This window comes from Salmo trutta, chromosome 23 (assembly GCF_901001165.1).
Source record: "Salmo trutta chromosome 23, fSalTru1.1, whole genome shotgun sequence".
Classification (NCBI taxonomy): domain Eukaryota; kingdom Metazoa; phylum Chordata; class Actinopteri; order Salmoniformes; family Salmonidae; genus Salmo; species Salmo trutta.
Window position 1 is genome coordinate 26,687,443 of NC_042979.1, and position 18,353 is coordinate 26,705,795.

General features: G+C 43.0%; 1 protein-coding gene across 2 annotated transcripts in view; it reads left to right on the top strand.

The window, feature by feature from the left end:
- Positions 1–18,353, top strand: part of LOC115159677 (netrin receptor UNC5D-like) — a 314,803-nt gene that overhangs the window by 257,297 nt on the left and 39,153 nt on the right. For both annotated transcript variants that reach the window (XM_029709631.1, XM_029709632.1), the window contains exons 5-7: positions 12,681–12,855; positions 14,753–14,920; positions 16,190–16,354. In XM_029709631.1, the coding sequence (XP_029565491.1) occupies positions 12,681–12,855; positions 14,753–14,920; positions 16,190–16,354 (508 nt within the window). The remainder of the gene's footprint in view (positions 1–12,680; positions 12,856–14,752; positions 14,921–16,189; positions 16,355–18,353) is intronic.

Sequence of the window (18,353 nt, forward strand, 5' to 3'; positions counted from 1 at the left end):
TCATAATAATTTGCTTATGACAAGTCGTATAATGCATTTTAACCTCTCTAGGGTATGTGGGACGAAATCGTCCCACCTACTCAACAGCCAGTGGAATCCCGTGGCGCATTATTAAAATACCTTAGAAATGCTATTACTTCAATTTCTCAAACATATGACTATTTTACACCATTTTAAAGACAAGACTCTCGTTAATCTAACCACACTGTCCGATTTCAAAAAGGCTTTACAACGAAAGCAAAACATTAGATTATGTCAGCAGAGTACCCAGCCAGAAATAATCAGACACCCATTTTTCAAGCTAGCATATAATGTCACATAAACCCAAACCACAGCTAAATGCAGCACTAACCTTTGATGATCTTCATCAGATGACACCCCTAGGACATTATGTTATACAATACATGCATGTTTTGTTCAATCAAGTTCATATTTATATCAAAAACCAGCTTTTTACATTAGCATGTGACGTTCAGAACTAGCATTCCCACCGAACACTTCCGATGAATTTATTAAATTACTCACGATAAACGTTCACAAAAAACATAACAATTATTTTAAGAATTATAGATACAGAACTCCTTTATGCAATCGCTATGTCCGATTTTAAAATTGCTTTTCGGCAAAAGCACATTTTGCAATATTTTGAGTAGATAGCCCAGCCATCACGGCTAGCTATTTTGAACCCCACCAAGTTTGGCCCTCACCAAACTCCGATTTACTATTAGAAAAATTTGATTACCTTTGCTGTTCTTCGTCAGAATGCACTCCCAGGACTTCTACTTCAATAACAAATGTTGGTTTGCTTCAAAATAATCCATAGTTATGTTCAAATATCCTCTGTTTTGTTCGTGCGTTCAAGACACTATCCGAAGGGTGACGAAGGGTGACGCGCCCGACGCGTTTCGTGACAAAAAAAATCTAAATATTCCATTACCGTACTTCGAAGCATGTCAACCGCTGTTTAAAATCAATTTTTATGCTTTTTTCTCGTAAAAAAAAGTGATAATATTCCGACCGGGAAACCCTGTTTCAGTTCAAAGACGAAAAAATAAAAACATGGTGTCGCGTCGTGCACGCGCCTCAGTCTCATTGTCCTCTGATCGACCACCATTCAAATGCGCTAATGTTTTTCAGCCAGGGCCTGCAAAGACATCATTCACCGGTTTGCCACCTTCTGAGAGCCTATGGGAGCCGTAGGAAGTGTCACGTTACAGCAGAGATCCTCAGTTTTCAATAAAGAGAATGTAGAAGCCCATGAAATGGTCAGACAGGCCACTTCCTGTAAGGAATCTTCTCAGGTTTTTGCCTGCCATATGAGTTCTGTTATACTCACAGACACCATTCAAACAGTTTTAGAAACTTTAGGGTGTTTTCTATCCAAAGCCAATAATTATATGCATATTCTAGTTTCTGGGCAGTAGTAATAACCAGATTAAATCGGGTACGTTTTTTTATCCGGCCGTACAAATACTGCCCCCTATCCCCAACAGGATAACAGTCTCAAGTTGTTTTCTTTCCCACAAAGAATTAATCGGTTACAGTTATTTGTTCAAAGTTGGATTACTACTACAGTATCCAAAACACTCTTTAGAGTTGAGAGTGGCAGATTCTCCCCAGTTGAACTGCTTCCACTACTAGCCTCATTCCCTTCAGCATCTGAGTGACTGGCTTTTGTTATGTGTGTTTACCCCCGAGTGGAGATGTAGAGATGGTGATTTAGGCTTGCTGTATACTTGAGGCAATACCTATCTCCTTGCGTCCACACGTTATAAAGTGGAGGTTGAAAAGTTATGACTTACTTAGGTGCCATGGATATATTCTCTGTGTTGGTGCTCCTCTCTGGTCTCATGTCACTTTCATCTTCAGAGTGAATAAGGAAGTAGGTTTACTTTCAGTGGCATGAGTGGTATGAGAGGTGTGTGTGTGCGTGTGCGCATGCGTATATTTGTGTATGTGTGTGTGTGTGCAAGTGGTTTTGTCTGTCATAGTGTTTCTGAGTGTCCTTTCTGTCAGAGAGACTGTATGTCGAACCATGTGTCTTATACATATGGATGTGTATTGGATTGCCTTGGATTGGTGTGTGTGTGTGTGTGTGTGTGTGTGTGTGTGTGTGTGTGTGTGTGTGTGTGTGTGTGTGTGTGTGTGTGTGTGTGTGTGTGTGTGTGTGTGTGTGTGTGTTTGTGTGTTTGTGTGTATGTGTGTGTGTGTGGTGCTTGTGTGTGTTTGCACCTCCTGTGTGTGTGTGCTTACGCCTGTGTGTCTATGTAATGAATGATTCAACCCACACAAATGGCCCTGTGCTGTAGTGCTGCTCACACTCCATGCATTGTTGTCATCAAATAGGCAAGTCCTCATGCATTTATGAATGTGACTCCAGCTATGGAAGAGATTGGTTAAATAATACGTAGTAGAAAATCAGCCGTTTCTCCAACATGGCTCTCATGCAAGAAAATGCTCATGTCTGCAGACGGAAAGCAACCCTATGAACATCTCCATGTGAATCTGGGGCATTAGTATTACTTAACTCCCTCTCTAACCGAATGTCACATCATGGACTTTACCACCCCCTGTTGAGAATGTAGCTCTGAAGACATTTTGGCTCAGAGGGAGGTTCAGAAACTGTTTAGAGTTGAAGCAAATGAGGCCGCGGATGCAATCTGATTAGCCAAACTACTGTGTGTGTTTGGCTGTCGAGACTTCGTTTACTTTGGTCATGCTGTTAATTTAAATGCTGTTTCACATTTTGCTGCAATTTGCATAGTACTGTGAGTTCATGTAAACACATTATTGCTACTGAGCTAATACAAGCACTGCACATTTGAATCAACATTTAATAACTTGCCAACAGTTCACCCTCATTTATCTATGCATATGTAATGGGTGTGATTTTCCCATACATAAAAAGCAATGCACTACAACATAGCATCCTCACATGCCACATCTCTCCCAGCAAGCACATTTAGTTCCCTGGAAGTTGTGGGAACGTATGTTTTTGGTTTCACATTGGTTGCGGGAACAAAGCCATACACAACTATACATTTTTTAAACATTCTGAGAACAGAAGTGAACATTTGGCCTGAACATTTTAGAACAAAAATTATAGGTCATTTGGAAGTTTTAGAATAACTTCCCTAAAACTTAAACTTAATGTTTCAATAAGACTTTTAATAACATGGCTACCTTATTTTGGATTCACTTTTTAACTCCAAGCACAGCTAGGACACATAGAAATTAATTTCCTTAGGCATTAATCATGCAAACACATTTATTTTTTTATTGTGAAACAGCATCAGTGAGATTTATAATATAATATATCCATGGAATTAGTCCACTGCACCACCAGGATGGAGCTAGCATGCCATGTTTTTTACGCATACAAAGCTGTTCAATTTAGTCTATTCAAACAGACCCCATTTCAAAGGAACAAGCACTTATTAAGATCAGGTGTGGCCAATTAGTGGGCCTGGCCAACACACCTGAACACACCAAAATAGAGGAAAGAGAGTTTTGGAGATGCTCAGAATGGAATGTATATGTTTTAAAATAACGTTCTTAGAACATTCTCTGAGCCATTGCCACCTCTCCCGAGTGATGCAGCCGTCTAAGGCACTGCATCTCAGTGCTAGAGGCGTCAATACAGACCCTGGTTCGATTCCAGGCTGTTTCACAACCGGCCGTGATTGGGAGACCCATAGCGCAGCGCACAATTGGCCCAGCATCGTCCGGGGTAAGGTTTGGCCGGGGAAGGCCGTCATTGTAAATAAGAATTTGTTCTTAACTGACTTGCCTAGTTAAATAAAGGTTAAAAAATAAAAATGTATTCTGTTTTATGGAAAGTTTTCTTCACGTTCTGAGAACATAATGTATGTTTTTAAATAAAATGTTACTAAAGTTTTCTTGTGTTTTTTTATGGAAACTTTTCTTAACAATTTGAGAACATGACTTTAAATAGAACCATAAGGAAACCTGTAGTAAACGTTATGCTTGGAACAATTTGAGAACATGACTTTAAATAGAACCATGAGGAAACCTGTAGGAAACATGCTGAAGTACTGAAAAGCCCACAGAAGAACATTGTTTCTTGACGTTCTCTGAACTTTGAGAACATTCCCAATGTCAAACCAGTCGGAGAACGTTCCTAGAACATTACCAAAGTTGAAATGAAGTGTAACCATGTTTGAACTTTTATGAACCGTTCTGTTAAAGTAATGAAATACCAAGAAAATCTATTTTTTTGTCAAGTTCCTTAAATGTGCTGAGAATTTTCCAAAGCCAAGCAACTATCCTGCACCATTCCCAGAAAGTTGTGGGAAGGTTGTATGCAAAATAACCATAGGACAACCATGCTCTCACCAAGATCTAAGAAACATATTGTTCTCAGAACGTTATGTGCTAGCTGGGTTGTTTCTTTAGTCCGTTCCCTCAACGGGCATACCAACTGAGGGAGACGCCAGAGTCGAGTGGCTCCACTGTTTATTTTTTTAACCATCAGAGAGTGGGCTATGTGAACTGGGCTGCTGTGTGTATGTTTCCATGCCAGTGAACAGCAGACAATGTCACTCCATCTGGCTCAGTAGGAAGGAAGCCAAAATGGCATCCGGATAAAAGTCAGTGGCTGCCTGTGTCCCAGAGTACAGCAGGTGGGGTCTGCGACTGGAGCTGACACATCTGAACTAGATCCTAAATGGCTCAATCTACAGTGCCTTCGGAAAGTATTTGACTTTTTCCATATTTTGTTACGTTACACCCTTATTCTAAAATTGATTAAATACTTTTTTCCTTAGCAATTTACACACAATACCCCAAAATGACAAAGCAAAAACTGTTGTTTTTTTTATTTTAGAAAAAAAAGAGTATTCATTATTAACATAAGTATTCAGACCCTTTGCTATGAGACTCGAAATTTAGCTCAGGTGCATCCTGTTTCCATTGAACAACCTTGAGATGTTTCTACAACTTGATTGGCGTCCACCTGTGGTAAATTCAATTGATTGGACATGATATGGAAAGGCACACACTTGTCTATATAAGGTCCCACAGTTGACAGTGCATGTGTCGAGGCACAGATCTGGGGAAGGGGACCAAAACATTTCTGCAGCATTGAAGGTCCCCAAGAACACAATGGCCTCCATTATTCTTAAAATGAAGAAGTTTGGAACCACCAACACTCTTCCTAGAGCTGGAAGCCCGGCCAAACTGAGCAATCGGGAATTGGTCATGGAGGTGTCCAAGAACCTGATGGTCGCTCTGGCAGAGTTCCTCTGTGGAGATGGGAGAACCTTCCAGACGGACAACCATCTCTGCAGCACTCCACCAATCAGGCCTTTATGGTAGAGTGGCCGACGGAAGCCACTCCTCAGTAAAAGGCACGTGACAGCCCGCTTGGAGTTTGCCAAAAGACAAGTCTCTGCATGTCCTTGACTGGCCCAGCCAGAGCCCGGACTTGAACCCGATCTAACATCTCTGGAGAGACCTGAAAATCGCTATGCAGCGACGCTCCCCATCCAACCTGACAGAGCTTGAAAGGATCTGCAGAGTGGAATAGGAAAAACTCCCCAAATACAGGTGTGCCAAGCTTGTTGCGTCATACCCAAGAAGACTCGCCGCTAAAGGTGCTTCAACAAATTACTGAGTAAAGGGTCTGAATACATATGTAAATGTGTTATTTCTATTTAAAAAAAATATAGAAATGTACAAACATTTCTACAAATCTATTTTTGCTTTGTCATTATGGGGTATTGTGTGTAGATTGATGAGGGAGGGAAACTATTGAATCCATTTAAGAATAACATGCTGACCACACCACTCGCGTTACATGCGCGACTTTGCAAAATAAATGTACACATAAATGTTATTCAATCATTGCATCCAAACTGCTCGCGTGCGTCAACGAGCGTCTGCGTAGCCAGGCACTAAAATAGCACTTGGTCCTATTTGTGATGCTTGATGCGCTGCAAGTCCCGTCTCTCCCATCTCCTCATTAGTTTTTAGGAGCATATGGGTGATTGAAAGATTAACTGAGGTCAACACTCCAGTCCAGTTGGTGGTATTAATGCACCTTAAAGTTGGTTGCCAACCGCCATATGAAGTCCAAAAAAGAAGAAGCTTGAAGGAGGAGAGATTACTAGAAACAAACTCGGTTTACCCTTTTATCTGTGGATTATTTGTCAGAGTAGAGGAACTTGTACATTTCATGTAAAATAACAACCCACTGTTTATATCCCAGGACAAATTAGCTAGCAACAGCAAGCTAGCTAGCTAAATTGCCATGAATGTTTAATGCTTTCCGACCTGTCCCCAAATTAATATAGTTGATTCAGGGCTCGTTTTGATATTTCAACCTGCATGTCCTGATCGCGTCTGGTGTGGATGGACAAAATCAACCTGCGAGCGATGGCGCACGCGGACGTAACAGAATGTGGAAAAAGTCAAGGGGTCTGAATACACCTGGCTGCTCTGTGGCAAAGTGAAAAGCACGTAGCTAAAGCTACTATGGGTTCCTACTGTATCAGAGCCTGGATGGTTCCTTTGTACATCTGGTTGCATGATAGATCCGGGAGAAAATAAAATACTTTTGTCATGTTTAAGTAGTTTTAATGAGAGCGATTAAAGGGAACTCGTGTTGCAAATGTAACGCAACAGGAAGTGAAGGATCATCTACGGTGAATAATGAAAGTAGCATAATGAAAACACAATTAGAGTATGAGCCGCAATGAAAGGCCCATATTAACTGTCAAGAAGACGATCAAACAGATTACTCAGAGCAATAAAGGAAGAAACTTTGGAGAGGTGGAGAGAAAAAAATACTTTTCAATAACTTAGATTCTTTTATTTTTTATTCACAATCATTAGGCTTGGTATTAAGCGCCCAATCATCCCCCACTAAATTGTAATGAGTCATTAATCAAGTCGGCTGATCCAAAGTCATTTGAAGTGCTTAAAATGTAATTATTCACTGATAAACATAACATTTGGAGAGACGACAACGAGATAAGACACAGGGTTTTGCGCACTGCCACCACTGCCCCCGCCACAGAAAAATGTCGCTGTCACATTCCAAGATATCATTTGTTTAATGTGATTTCCCCAAAAGTCATCATAGCATCGACAGGGAAAAGGCCGCACATGATTGAGGGAGGAAGGGATGGAGGGGATGTAGAGATGGAAGGGAGGGAGTGATGGAGGAGGGGGCTTGTTAATGAAACTCAAAGTTAATTGAGTTGGATGGAAGGATACGGGGATATCGCCGCATTGTTTGGTAATTGCCCTCTAGTCGCTTTCACTTCCACTGTAAATTAATGTAAATGTGACGGCCAGTTGCTTTTTTGTTTCAGTGTAATAGAGTTGTTAGTTATTACACCTGATTTGGCATATGGCCTAATTGGAATGACCTGATTGGACCTTAGCTTTGTTGTTGAGTCAAGGTCAGGACGTAGTAGGTACGGCTCCTTTGGCTCGTTCTCTGCAAGTGAGCGACGCGGGGCGCTGCCGCGGGGTTAGCCACAGATGTCAACTCTCTCATCTCTGCGTCTTCAAACAGCTTCAAACCGTCACAACAAATATCAAAGCCTCCCTATAGTTCAATTTCCAACATGGGGTGCCCGTCACTCTGCCCCCTGCTGGCTCGCACCTGTCATAACACCAGTTGACATAGCCGCACCCTGTACCATAACACCCTCGAGGACTCTGTCTGACCAGTCAAACAATAGGGGTTATCAAGACAGATTGCCACACTGTCAGTATGAGTTCGTCACAACAGCAACAGATGAGAGACAGAGGCTATGAAAAGTAATGTGCTACTTGTTTGTGAAATCAGTTAAGCAGGCAACTTTTAATTAATGTATAATGCATTTCCATTTCATATGTTTGTTCAATTTTTTTTGCCTTGAGCTGAGGACATGTGCTTTACCAATTAAAATATTTTTAGCTACCGTTAGTAAAACATATGGGGAGACAGCATCAACACAGCATCATGGGTTTGAGATTATACACACACACATGCACATATCTGCAATAAATCGATCACACACATCATATACACACACACACACCTCAGAGTGGGCATGGCTCAACCCAGTGCTGCTTGATGCCTTTTAATTGGGAAAAAAGTGGCAAATAACTGTAAACAAATCCATTTCCCATCCTCCCCATGCTTATCAGTCTGTCCCTGAGTCCTTATTACCGCCCCAAGCGCTCTATCCCCCACCCCCAACGGCCAGACTCAGTGACTCTCACCTCAGAATGCAAATCACTGCCCTGGTTTACACTGCCCATTGAGAGAGAGACAAATATACAGTGAGAGGGAGAGAGAGAGATTAATCAAAGCAGAAACAACACAGAGCAATGAAAAGATAAGGGAAGAAGGGGAAGAGAAAGACCAGATGAGCAAAAAAAAGTCATCATTAGGGAGAGGAAGTGAGAATTAATACATGACTAATGAAGACAAATGGTGTGATAGTGAAAAATAAGTCTAATAAGCCTGTTTATTTGTGTGTATATATACAGTACCAGTCAAAAGTTTGGACACACCTACTCATTCAAAGGTTTCTTTATTTTTTACTATTGTCTACATTGTAGAATAATAGTGAAGACATCAAAAGTATTAAATAACACATATGGGATCATGTATTAACCAAAAAAGTGTGAAACAAATCAAAATATATTTTAGATTTGAGATTCTTCAAAGTAGCCACCCTTTGCCTTGATGACAGCTTTGCACACTCTTGGCAATCTCAAAAATAAATCGAAATAGTCCCACTACGTGCAAACCAGATGGGATGGTGTATCGCTGCAGAAGGCTGTGGTAGCCATGCTGGTTAAGTGTACCTTGAATTCTAAATAAACCACAGACAGTGTCACCAGCAAAGCACTATCACACCTCCTCCTCCATGCTTTACGGTGGGAACCACACATGTGAAGATCATCCGTTCACCTACTCTGCGTCTCACAAAGACACGACGGTTGGAAACAAAAATGTAAAATTTGGACTCATAAGACCAAAGGACAGATTTCCACTGGTCTAATGTCCATTGCTCATGTTTCTTGGCCCAAGCAAGTCTCTTCTTCTTATTGGTGGGTCTTCCTTTCCTGTGGCGGTCCTCATGAGAGCCAGTTTCATCATAGCGCTTGATGGTTTTTGCGACTGCATTTTCAAAGTTCTTGAAATGTTCCAAATTGACTGAGCTTCATGTCTTCAAGTAATGATGGACTGTCGTTTCTCTTTGCTTATTTGAGCTGTTCTTGCCATAATATGGACTTGGTATTTTACCAAATAGGGCTATTGTCACGGTTGTCGTAAGGAGGAGCGGACCAAAGTGCAGCGTGTGTGTCGTTCCACATTTCATTTACACTGTGAAACTATGCAATACATAAATAAACTGAAATGACAAAAACAACAAACCGTGACGCAGAGGTGAAACCTACACTGACTCAAAGACAATCTCCCACAAACCCAGGTGGAAAAAAACCCTACTTAAGTATGATCTCCAATTAGAGACAACGAGGACCAGCTGCCTCTAATTGGAGATCATCCCAAACAAAACCAACATAGAAATACAAAACTAGAACATGAACATAGAATAGAAAACATAGAAGAAGAAAAAACCTGTAACACTGACCTACTCTACCCTAGAAAATAACATCTTTCTATGGTCAGGACTTGACAGCTATCTTCTGTATACCACCCCTACCTTGTCAAAACACAACTGATTGGGTCAAACACATTAAGAAGGAAAGAAATTCCTTGAATTAACTTTTAACAAGACACACCTGTTAATTGAAATGCATTCCAGGTGACTACCTCATGAAGCTGGTTGAGAGAATGCCAAGAGTGTGCAACGCTGTCATCATGGCAAAGGGTGGCTACTTTGAAGAATCTCAAATCTAAAATATATTTTGTTTTGTTTAACACTTTTTTGGTTACTACATGATTCCATATGTGTTATTTAATAGTTTTTATGTCTTCACTATTATTCTACAATGTAGAAAATAGTAAAAATAAAGAAAAACCTTTGAGTGAGTAGGTGTGTCCAAACTTTTGACTGGTACTGAAAATAAATACTCAACTGTATATTTGAAAATAACGATAAGCAATATGGCTTCCTTTTCTGGTTTGGCAGGTTCTTAGTACTGACCGTCTCTGTTGAGTTGACTTCATGTTGTTTGTAGCAATGCTGGGGAAAATATAGTTGGAAATGTAACATGGGGGTTGATTAGGCATTGAAGGCCAGGAAAATTGTAGAGAGAAAGGAAAAGAGAGAGAGAAGGGCCACCAGCATAGTTTTTCTCAGCGCTCTGGAGCAGAACTGTGAAAAGAGTGAAATTAAAGCACATGATGAAAGACTTCTCTGGCCATCAAAGGAAGAAAAAAAAGCCACTTGTGACAACATGACTGGTGATTTATTGATTTCTCCGCTTGCATTCGTCTTTCGGGGGCACTGCCAAAGAGCAAAGCAATCTCTGAGATTGTGTGTTATTGGTTGTTCTGGTATTCCCCTGGTGAATAGACACACACACACACACATCAACAGGGCTCTCGGTGGGGTGGGGAGAGTTTTTAATCCTCAAACACACAGTCGTAAATCAAGCCTTGCTCCTAGATGCCCTGGCTAGTCGCTCATTGAGCACCTCAAGCCAACGGCACATTCATTGCAATTTACAGGGCCAGTCATGCGATACAGGGAGGGCATCAGTGGAGCGTACCTTTAGTTTGTAATTCCTAATTACTTTCACTCGCAACATGGCTGCTGAATTGCTAATGGTCAGAGGGTGTGACCCTGCTGAGAGCTTTGCTTTGATTGGTTGAGGGGAGGCTGGGAGTCCCTCCGATTGGTTAAAGGGAGGCTGGGAGTCACTCTCATAGGCTAATACTAACAGTGAGGGTGAGGTGGAGGTTAGAAAGCCTACTTTGTGCCAGTCAATTGTATGGAACATACAGTTGAAGTCGGAAGTTTACATACACCTGAGCCAAATATATTTAAGCTCAGTTTTTCACAATTCCTGACATTTAATCCTAGTAAAAATTCCCTGTCTTAGGTCAGTTAGGATCATCACTTTATTTTAAGAATGTGAAATGTCAGAATAATAGCAGAATGTTTTATTTCAGCTTTTATTTTTTTCATCACATTTCCAGTAGGTCAGAAGTTTACATACACTTAATTAGTATTTGGTAGCATTGCCTTTAAATTGTTTAACTCAGGTCAAACGTTTCAGGTAGCCTTCCGCAAGCTTCCCACAATAAGTTGGGCAAATTTTGGGCCATTCCTCCTGACAGAGCTGGTGTAAGTGAGTCAGGTTTGTAGGCCTCCTTGCTCGCACACACTTTTTCAGCTCTGCCCACAAATGTTCTATAGGCTTGAGGTCAGGGCTTTGTGATGGCCACTCCAATACCTTGACTTTCTTGTCCTTAAGCCATTTTGCCACAACTTTGGAAGTATGCTTGGGGTCATTGTCCGCTTGGAAGACCCATTTGCGACCAAGCTTTAACTTCCTGACTGATGTCTTGAGATGTTGCACCAGTCCCTCCTGAAGTGCACCAGTCCCTCCTGCATTAAAGCACCCCCACAACATGATGCTGTCACCCCATGCTTCATGGTTGGGATGGTGTTCTTCGGCTTGCAAGTGTCCCCCTTTTTCTTCCAAACATAACGATGGTCATTATGGCCAAACAGTTCTATTTTTGTTTCATTAGACCAGAGGACATTTCTCCAAAAAGTACAATCTTTGTCCCCATGTGCAGTTGCAAACCATAGTCTGGCTTTTTTATGGCGGTTTTGGAGCAGTGGCTTCTTCCTTGCTGAGCGGCCTTTCAGGTTATGTCGATATAGGACTTTACTGTGGATATAGATACTTTTGTACCTGTTTCCTCCAGCATCTTCACAAGGTCCTTTGCTGTTGTTCTGGGATTGATTTGCACTTTTCGCACCAAAGTACGTTCATCTCTAGGAGACAGAACGCGTCTCCTTCCTGAGCAGTATGACGGCTGCGTGGTCCCATGGTGTTTATACTTGCGTACTATTGTTTATACAGATGAATGTGGTACCTTCAGGCATTTGGAAATTGCTCCCAAGGATGAACAAGACTTGTGGAGGTCTACAATTTTTATTCTGAGGTCTTGGCGGATTTCTTTTGATTTTCCCATGATGTCAAGCAAAGAGACACTTAGTTTGAAGTTAGGCCTTGAAATACATCCACAGGTACACCTCCAATTGACTCAAATTATGTCAATTAGCCTATCAAAAGGTTCAGAAAACATGACATAATTTTCTGGAATTTTCCAAGCTGTTTAAAGGCCCAGTCAACTTAGTGTATGTAAACTTCTGACCCACAGGAATTGTGATACAGTGAATTATAAGTTAAATATTCTGTTGTTGGAAAAATTACTTGTCATGCACAATGTACATGTCCTAACTGACTTGCCAAAATGATAGTTTGTTAACAAGAAATTTGTGGAGTGGTTGAAAAATGAGTTTTAATGACTCCAACCTAAGTGTATGTAAACTTCCGAATTCAACTGTATAGTGTTGTACATTGGGTCATAAACAATGTTGTTCCAATGTTGCTCCAAACCTACGTTCCGTTGTTTGCAAGCATTATTTTGAATTGACCTATCAGCAGTCTCACACCCATTCTTAATTCTGATTGGTAGCCTCACTCCCTGTTAATCTCTGTTGTTCTAGGTGGAGTGGTTGAAGAATGAGGAGCCAGTGAGCTCGGACGGGAACATCGACACTCGAGCGGACCACAACCTGATCATCCAGGAGGCGCGTCTGTCTGACTCGGGGAACTACACATGTCTGGCTAGCAACATTGTGGCCAAGAGACGCAGCCTCACTGCCACTGTGGTTATCTTTGGTAAGACGATGGGTTGGAATCTGGATTGGAATCATTAGGTCACATTGTAGCAAAACATTTCAAAACATTGTGCAACGGTCAACAAAGATAAGCATTTGTTATTGGACTTCAGGTAGTCCGTCCCTGTTTCATTCCGTTTTTCTCCATTTCGTACCTAATGAATACTGCCCTTCTCTATGGAGCAGACCATATGGAGCAGACCATCAATTACTTTGAGCGTTTCATTGAGTCTGCCTTGAGGGACAGATTGGTAGCATTTTCACTCTTATAATTAGGTCCATTGCGCAAAGGCAAGCTCAATCAAGCACAACTTGATTTTGGGGGGTGTTATTATTTCACTAAGTCAAACACCTTACAACAATCAAACCATACAGAGTTGTCCGATTTTGACACACAATTCATGTAAATTATGTGGAAATGTTCCTTACAAATAACATCCCTTGTATTCTTTCTCCAAATGTACACTCAGCAGTTGTATTTTTCTGTCATTGGTCATAGGCTGTCACATCTTTGTAGCAATTTTTTCTTCTTTATTTTATTGTACATGCATAGTTCCACATGCGTTATCACATTGTTAGCACTTAATTTGGTGTATTCATCTCCTTTCTCTTGTCACGTGTATCTGAAGAGGATGTTTCTGCCTCCTGTCAATGCATTTACTCAGTCTCTCATAAGCAGCATTAGGTGTTAAGAGCAGTCAGAAACATCATATCTGACATGTCTTGTCTGACATGTTCCATGCTGTGACAGGCAAGTAATGAGCAACTTCCTAGTTGTGTTTAAACACAGCGAGACTTTTAAAGACACAGGAAGGCTTTGACATGAGCTGTCAAAACTCCTCAGCTGCATGCCTACCAGCTGGCTGCTAGCTGGTTGTTACCGCTGGCTGTTTGCGCTAGGCTAGGATTCCCTGTTGCTTGTGCTTTCGCAGCCTTGTAGGCCTCTTCTCTTTATTCATCCCATCTCTCAAAACCCGCTTTGCTAGTTAAAAACCACCCCCTCTGTGTCAACGAAACCAAATCACCACACTGACTGACAACCATTAAGACAACTGGAAATCCAGCTACTGTTTTTCTCTATACACAGAACCTGCCCATCAGTCGTCTGTGTAGCTACCTGACTACCTGTCATGCTAATGAGGTGACTGGCAAGCCCTGCTGGGAGAAATAGCCTACAGACAGACAGATGTAGTGGAGTAATGTGTTCTCACACTGACATTTGTTTCCTGTCTGATGATGAATGATGATGAATGAACTCATCAGTCAATCACTCAGCTGCTATTGAGGCCAGCACATCTGAGAGAGAGACAGAGAAAGAGACAGGGAAAGAGACAAAGAAAGAGACAGAGAGAGACTGTGAGAGACAGTCAGTCAGTCAGTCAGTCAGTCAGTCAGTCAGACAGACAGACAGACAGACAGACAGACAGACAGACAGACAGACAGACAGACAGACAGACAGACAGACAGACAGACAGACAGACAGACAGACAGACAGACAGACAGACAGACAGACAGACAGAGTGGAGTCTTTTATGTTTAGCCCAGATGGAGTTCCTGTGTTTTAGGCAGTCAGCCTGTCTCTGTCAGACAGAACATGTGCTATAAGAGAGAGTGTGTGTGTGTTTGTGTGCGTGCGTGCATGTGTGTCTGTGTGTGTATGTGTGTGTTTTAGGGAGAAAGTAAGCCAGTGTTCATACTTCTGGAAGTGTATTTCTCTTACAGTAGCTGTCATGTTATATTCCTTTATCCTTCTTTCCCTTTCTTTTCCTCACCCTCTTTTTGTCTCTTACCTTCTATCCTTCTCCCTCTCTCACATCTCCCTCTCCTTTCTCCATCGCTCCTACTCCATCTCTCCCTCTACTTCCTCCCTCTTTCTCTTACTTTCTCTGTTCCTCAAGTGAACGGAGGGTGGTCGTTGTGGACAGACTGGTCGGTTTGTAACGTGCCCTGTGGGCGGGGGGTCCAGAAACGCTCCCGCACTTGCACCAACCCCGCCCCTCTCAATGGGGGCGCCTTCTGCGAGGGCATGTCTGTCCAGAAGAGTACTTGTAATGCCCTCTGCCCAGGTCTGTTTGTGTATTTGGCTATCTAGCAGGCTTCTTGTCTGTCTGACTATATGTCTGTCTGTCTTCATGATTTTCATTCTATCCAACTGTCTGACTGTCTGGGAGGGGGGATTGTTTTGTTGTGGGGATGCATTATTTGCCGGAGCATCTGTATTTATGACAGTGCTGCTCTCCATGGCAGAGGAAGGCTCCGCCTCTGCTGTTAGGGTAATTTCCCTCCAAACCGGTTTCATAAACCCATAGTCTGATCCCATTTTACTGACTGACAGTGGCTTGGTGTCTGAAATGTAATGCAGTGCCCCTCCGAGACAGAGACGGAGAGATAGAGAGAAGAGGTTAGGGGGCGGGGATGAAAGAGAGGGAGAGAGAGGAGAGACACAGAGAGAGCGAGAGGAAGAGAGGGGAGATTGGAAGAGTGTGAACATAGAAAAATAAGAAGGATAAGGCATAACTGAGGCAGGGAAATAGAAAAAGAGAGAGAAAGAGAAAAGCAACTGAAGTGCAGGAGAGTTAACAACAGAATGATTGAGAATAGCCCTTACAACGAGTGAGAAAGCCAGAGAAAGACAGAAAGAGCAAGAGAAAGAGAGAGAGGGATCAGTGTCAGTTATCAGAGCGGCTGTGTAATCTGCGCAGTCCAAGTGTTCCTCTACACTTTGCCCAATTTATGCTTTCAGATCGCCACACCAATATCCAGGGAAATGCTGGTCATGTTAGGGGAAAGTTATCTGGCAAGGGCAGTACTCTCAACCACTCCTCTCTCTCTCTCTCTCTCTCTCTCTCCCTCTCTGAGTCCCATCCCGTGCACAAACACAGCATTTGCATTTAGATTAGCAAGGCAGAGGGAAACATTGAAAGCCTACAGAGTTGTTAAGGTAATAGAGGAGACTTGATGGAACAAGCAAACTGTCTTTCCTGGCTTGAGTCAGCACCAGGATAGAACATGACATGGTATTGTTCTAATGTGGCCCCTGGAGAGAAAGAAGAGGGGGTTTTGTGTGGTGGGCTATAGGGCTAGTCCATTGTAAGTGCTCTATCAGTAAGGTCCATGTGTAGAGTAATTCTGGAGTAATGGTGGGGCAGTTATGTTCCACCTAGCTGTTTGCTGACTCTGGGAATCTATGATATGATTGTGTGTGCCTGCATGCGTCGTGCGTGCTTTGTGCGTGCGCCTGCATCCTCCTTTGTGTGCTTGTGTGGTTACTGTACATGCTGTGCATATGCCTGTGTGTTTTCTAAGCCTTGCAACACTTCCTTCCTCCCTCTCAGTGGATGGTGGATGGGCAGAGTGGACAGAGTGGACGGTGTGCAGTGGTGAGTGTGAGAGGCAGCGCAGCAGAGAGTGTACGGCCCCAGAGCCCAAACGTGGAGGCAGGCTATGTGACGGGGCCGCTCTGGGAACATACAACTGCACCGGGGGTCTCTGCACTCACAGTGAGTATTGTCAGGGAGTCTCTGCACTCACAGTGAGTATTGTCAGGGGGTCTCTGCACTCACAGTGAGTATTGTCAGGGGGTCTCTGCATTCACAGTGAGTATTGTCAGGGGGTCTCTGCACTCACGGTGAGTATTGTCAGGGGGTCTCTGCACTCACAGTGAGTATTGTCAGGGGTCTCTGCACTCACAGTGAGTATTGTCAGGGAGTCTCTGCACTCACAGTGAGTATTGTCAGGGGTCTCTGCACTCACAGTGAGTATTGTCAGGGGTCTCTGCACTCACAGTGAGTATTGTCAGGGGTCTCTGCACTCACAGTGAGTATTGTCAGGGAGTCTCTGCACTCACAGTGAGCATCGTCAGTGGGTCTCTGCACTCACAGTGAGTATTGTCAGGGGGTCTCTGCACTCAAAGTGAGTATTGTCAAGGGTCTCTGCACTCACAGTGAGTAATGTCAGGGGTCTCTGCACTCACAGTGAGTATTGTCAGGGGTCTCTGCACTCACAGTGAGTATTGTCAGGGGTCTCTGCACTCACAATGAGTATTGTCAGGGGTCTCTGCATTCACAGTGAGTGTTGTCAGGGGGTCTCTGCACTCACAGTGAGTATTGTCAGGGGGTCTCTGCACTCACGGTGAGTATTGTCAGGGGGTCTCTGCACTCACGGTGAGTATTGTCAGGGGTCTCTGCACTCACAGTGAGTATTGTCAGGGGGTCTCTGCACTCACAGTGAGTATGGTCAGGGGGTCTCTGCACTCACGGTGAGTATTGTCAGGGGGTCTCTGCACTCACGGTGAGTATTGTCAGGGGTCTCTGCACTCACAGTGAGTATTGTCAGGGGGTCTCTGCACTCACAGTGAGTATTGTCAGGGGGTCTCTGCACTCACAGTGAGTATTGTCAGGGGGTCTCTGCACTCACAGTGAGTATGGTCAGGGGGTCTCTGCACTCACGGTGAGTATTGTCAGGGGGTCTCTGCACTCACGGTGAGTATTGTCAGGGGTCTCTGCACTCACAGTGAGTATTGTCAGGGGGTCTCTGCACTCACAGTGAGTATTGTCAGGGGGTCTCTGCACTCACAGTGAGTATTGTCAGGGGGTCTCTGCACTCACAGTGAGTATTGTCAGGGGGTCTCTGCACTCACAGTGAGTATTGTCAGGGGTCTCTGCACTCACAGTGAGTATTGTCAGGGGGTCTCTGCACTCACAGTGAGTATTGTCACATACAGATTCATCTGGTGCTAAAACTCTGGTGGTGGAGATCATTATCATTCAAATCATCATTAGAATCTTCATCATCATCGTGATCTTCAGAATGTTCATCATTGGGATCCTCATCATCAGTACTTTCATCGATTCCCTCTTTACTCCCCTTTGTGATTATATCATCATCATTATCATCATCAATACCACACTTATTTTGTTGAGAGTTTAAAACATCACCAAAGACAAAGTAGTCTTCTGTTGGCTGGCATGGCATGTTGGCTGGCATGTTTCCAGTTGCAACACCAGCAATATTGTGGACAAATCCATCCTAAGTTCCTTAGTGCTGCAATAAGCAGTGAATGACATAGTGTGTCTGCCACGTGCTTTGACAGCATGGCATGGAAGTCCATACAGTACTTATTTAGTCATTCTTCTGATGCCCATGTCATTTCATCTTTCCGCAGGAAGACAATCAGCCTTATCATGTTCCTCACATCAATCTCCACAAACACACACTCATACAAATACACTCATAAACACACACACACGCTCCATACAATCCCTGGGTGACAGAAAATCCTATCACTGAACCAATCTCACTACCATGAGACACACACACACCATGATCATGATCACACACACATTTGGGCATGTACACTCATGTTCACACACACACACACACACACACACACACACACACACACACACACACACACACACACACACACACACACACACACACACACACACACACCATATACTCTCTGGGTGATAAAGAGTCCTATCACTGGGCCAATCT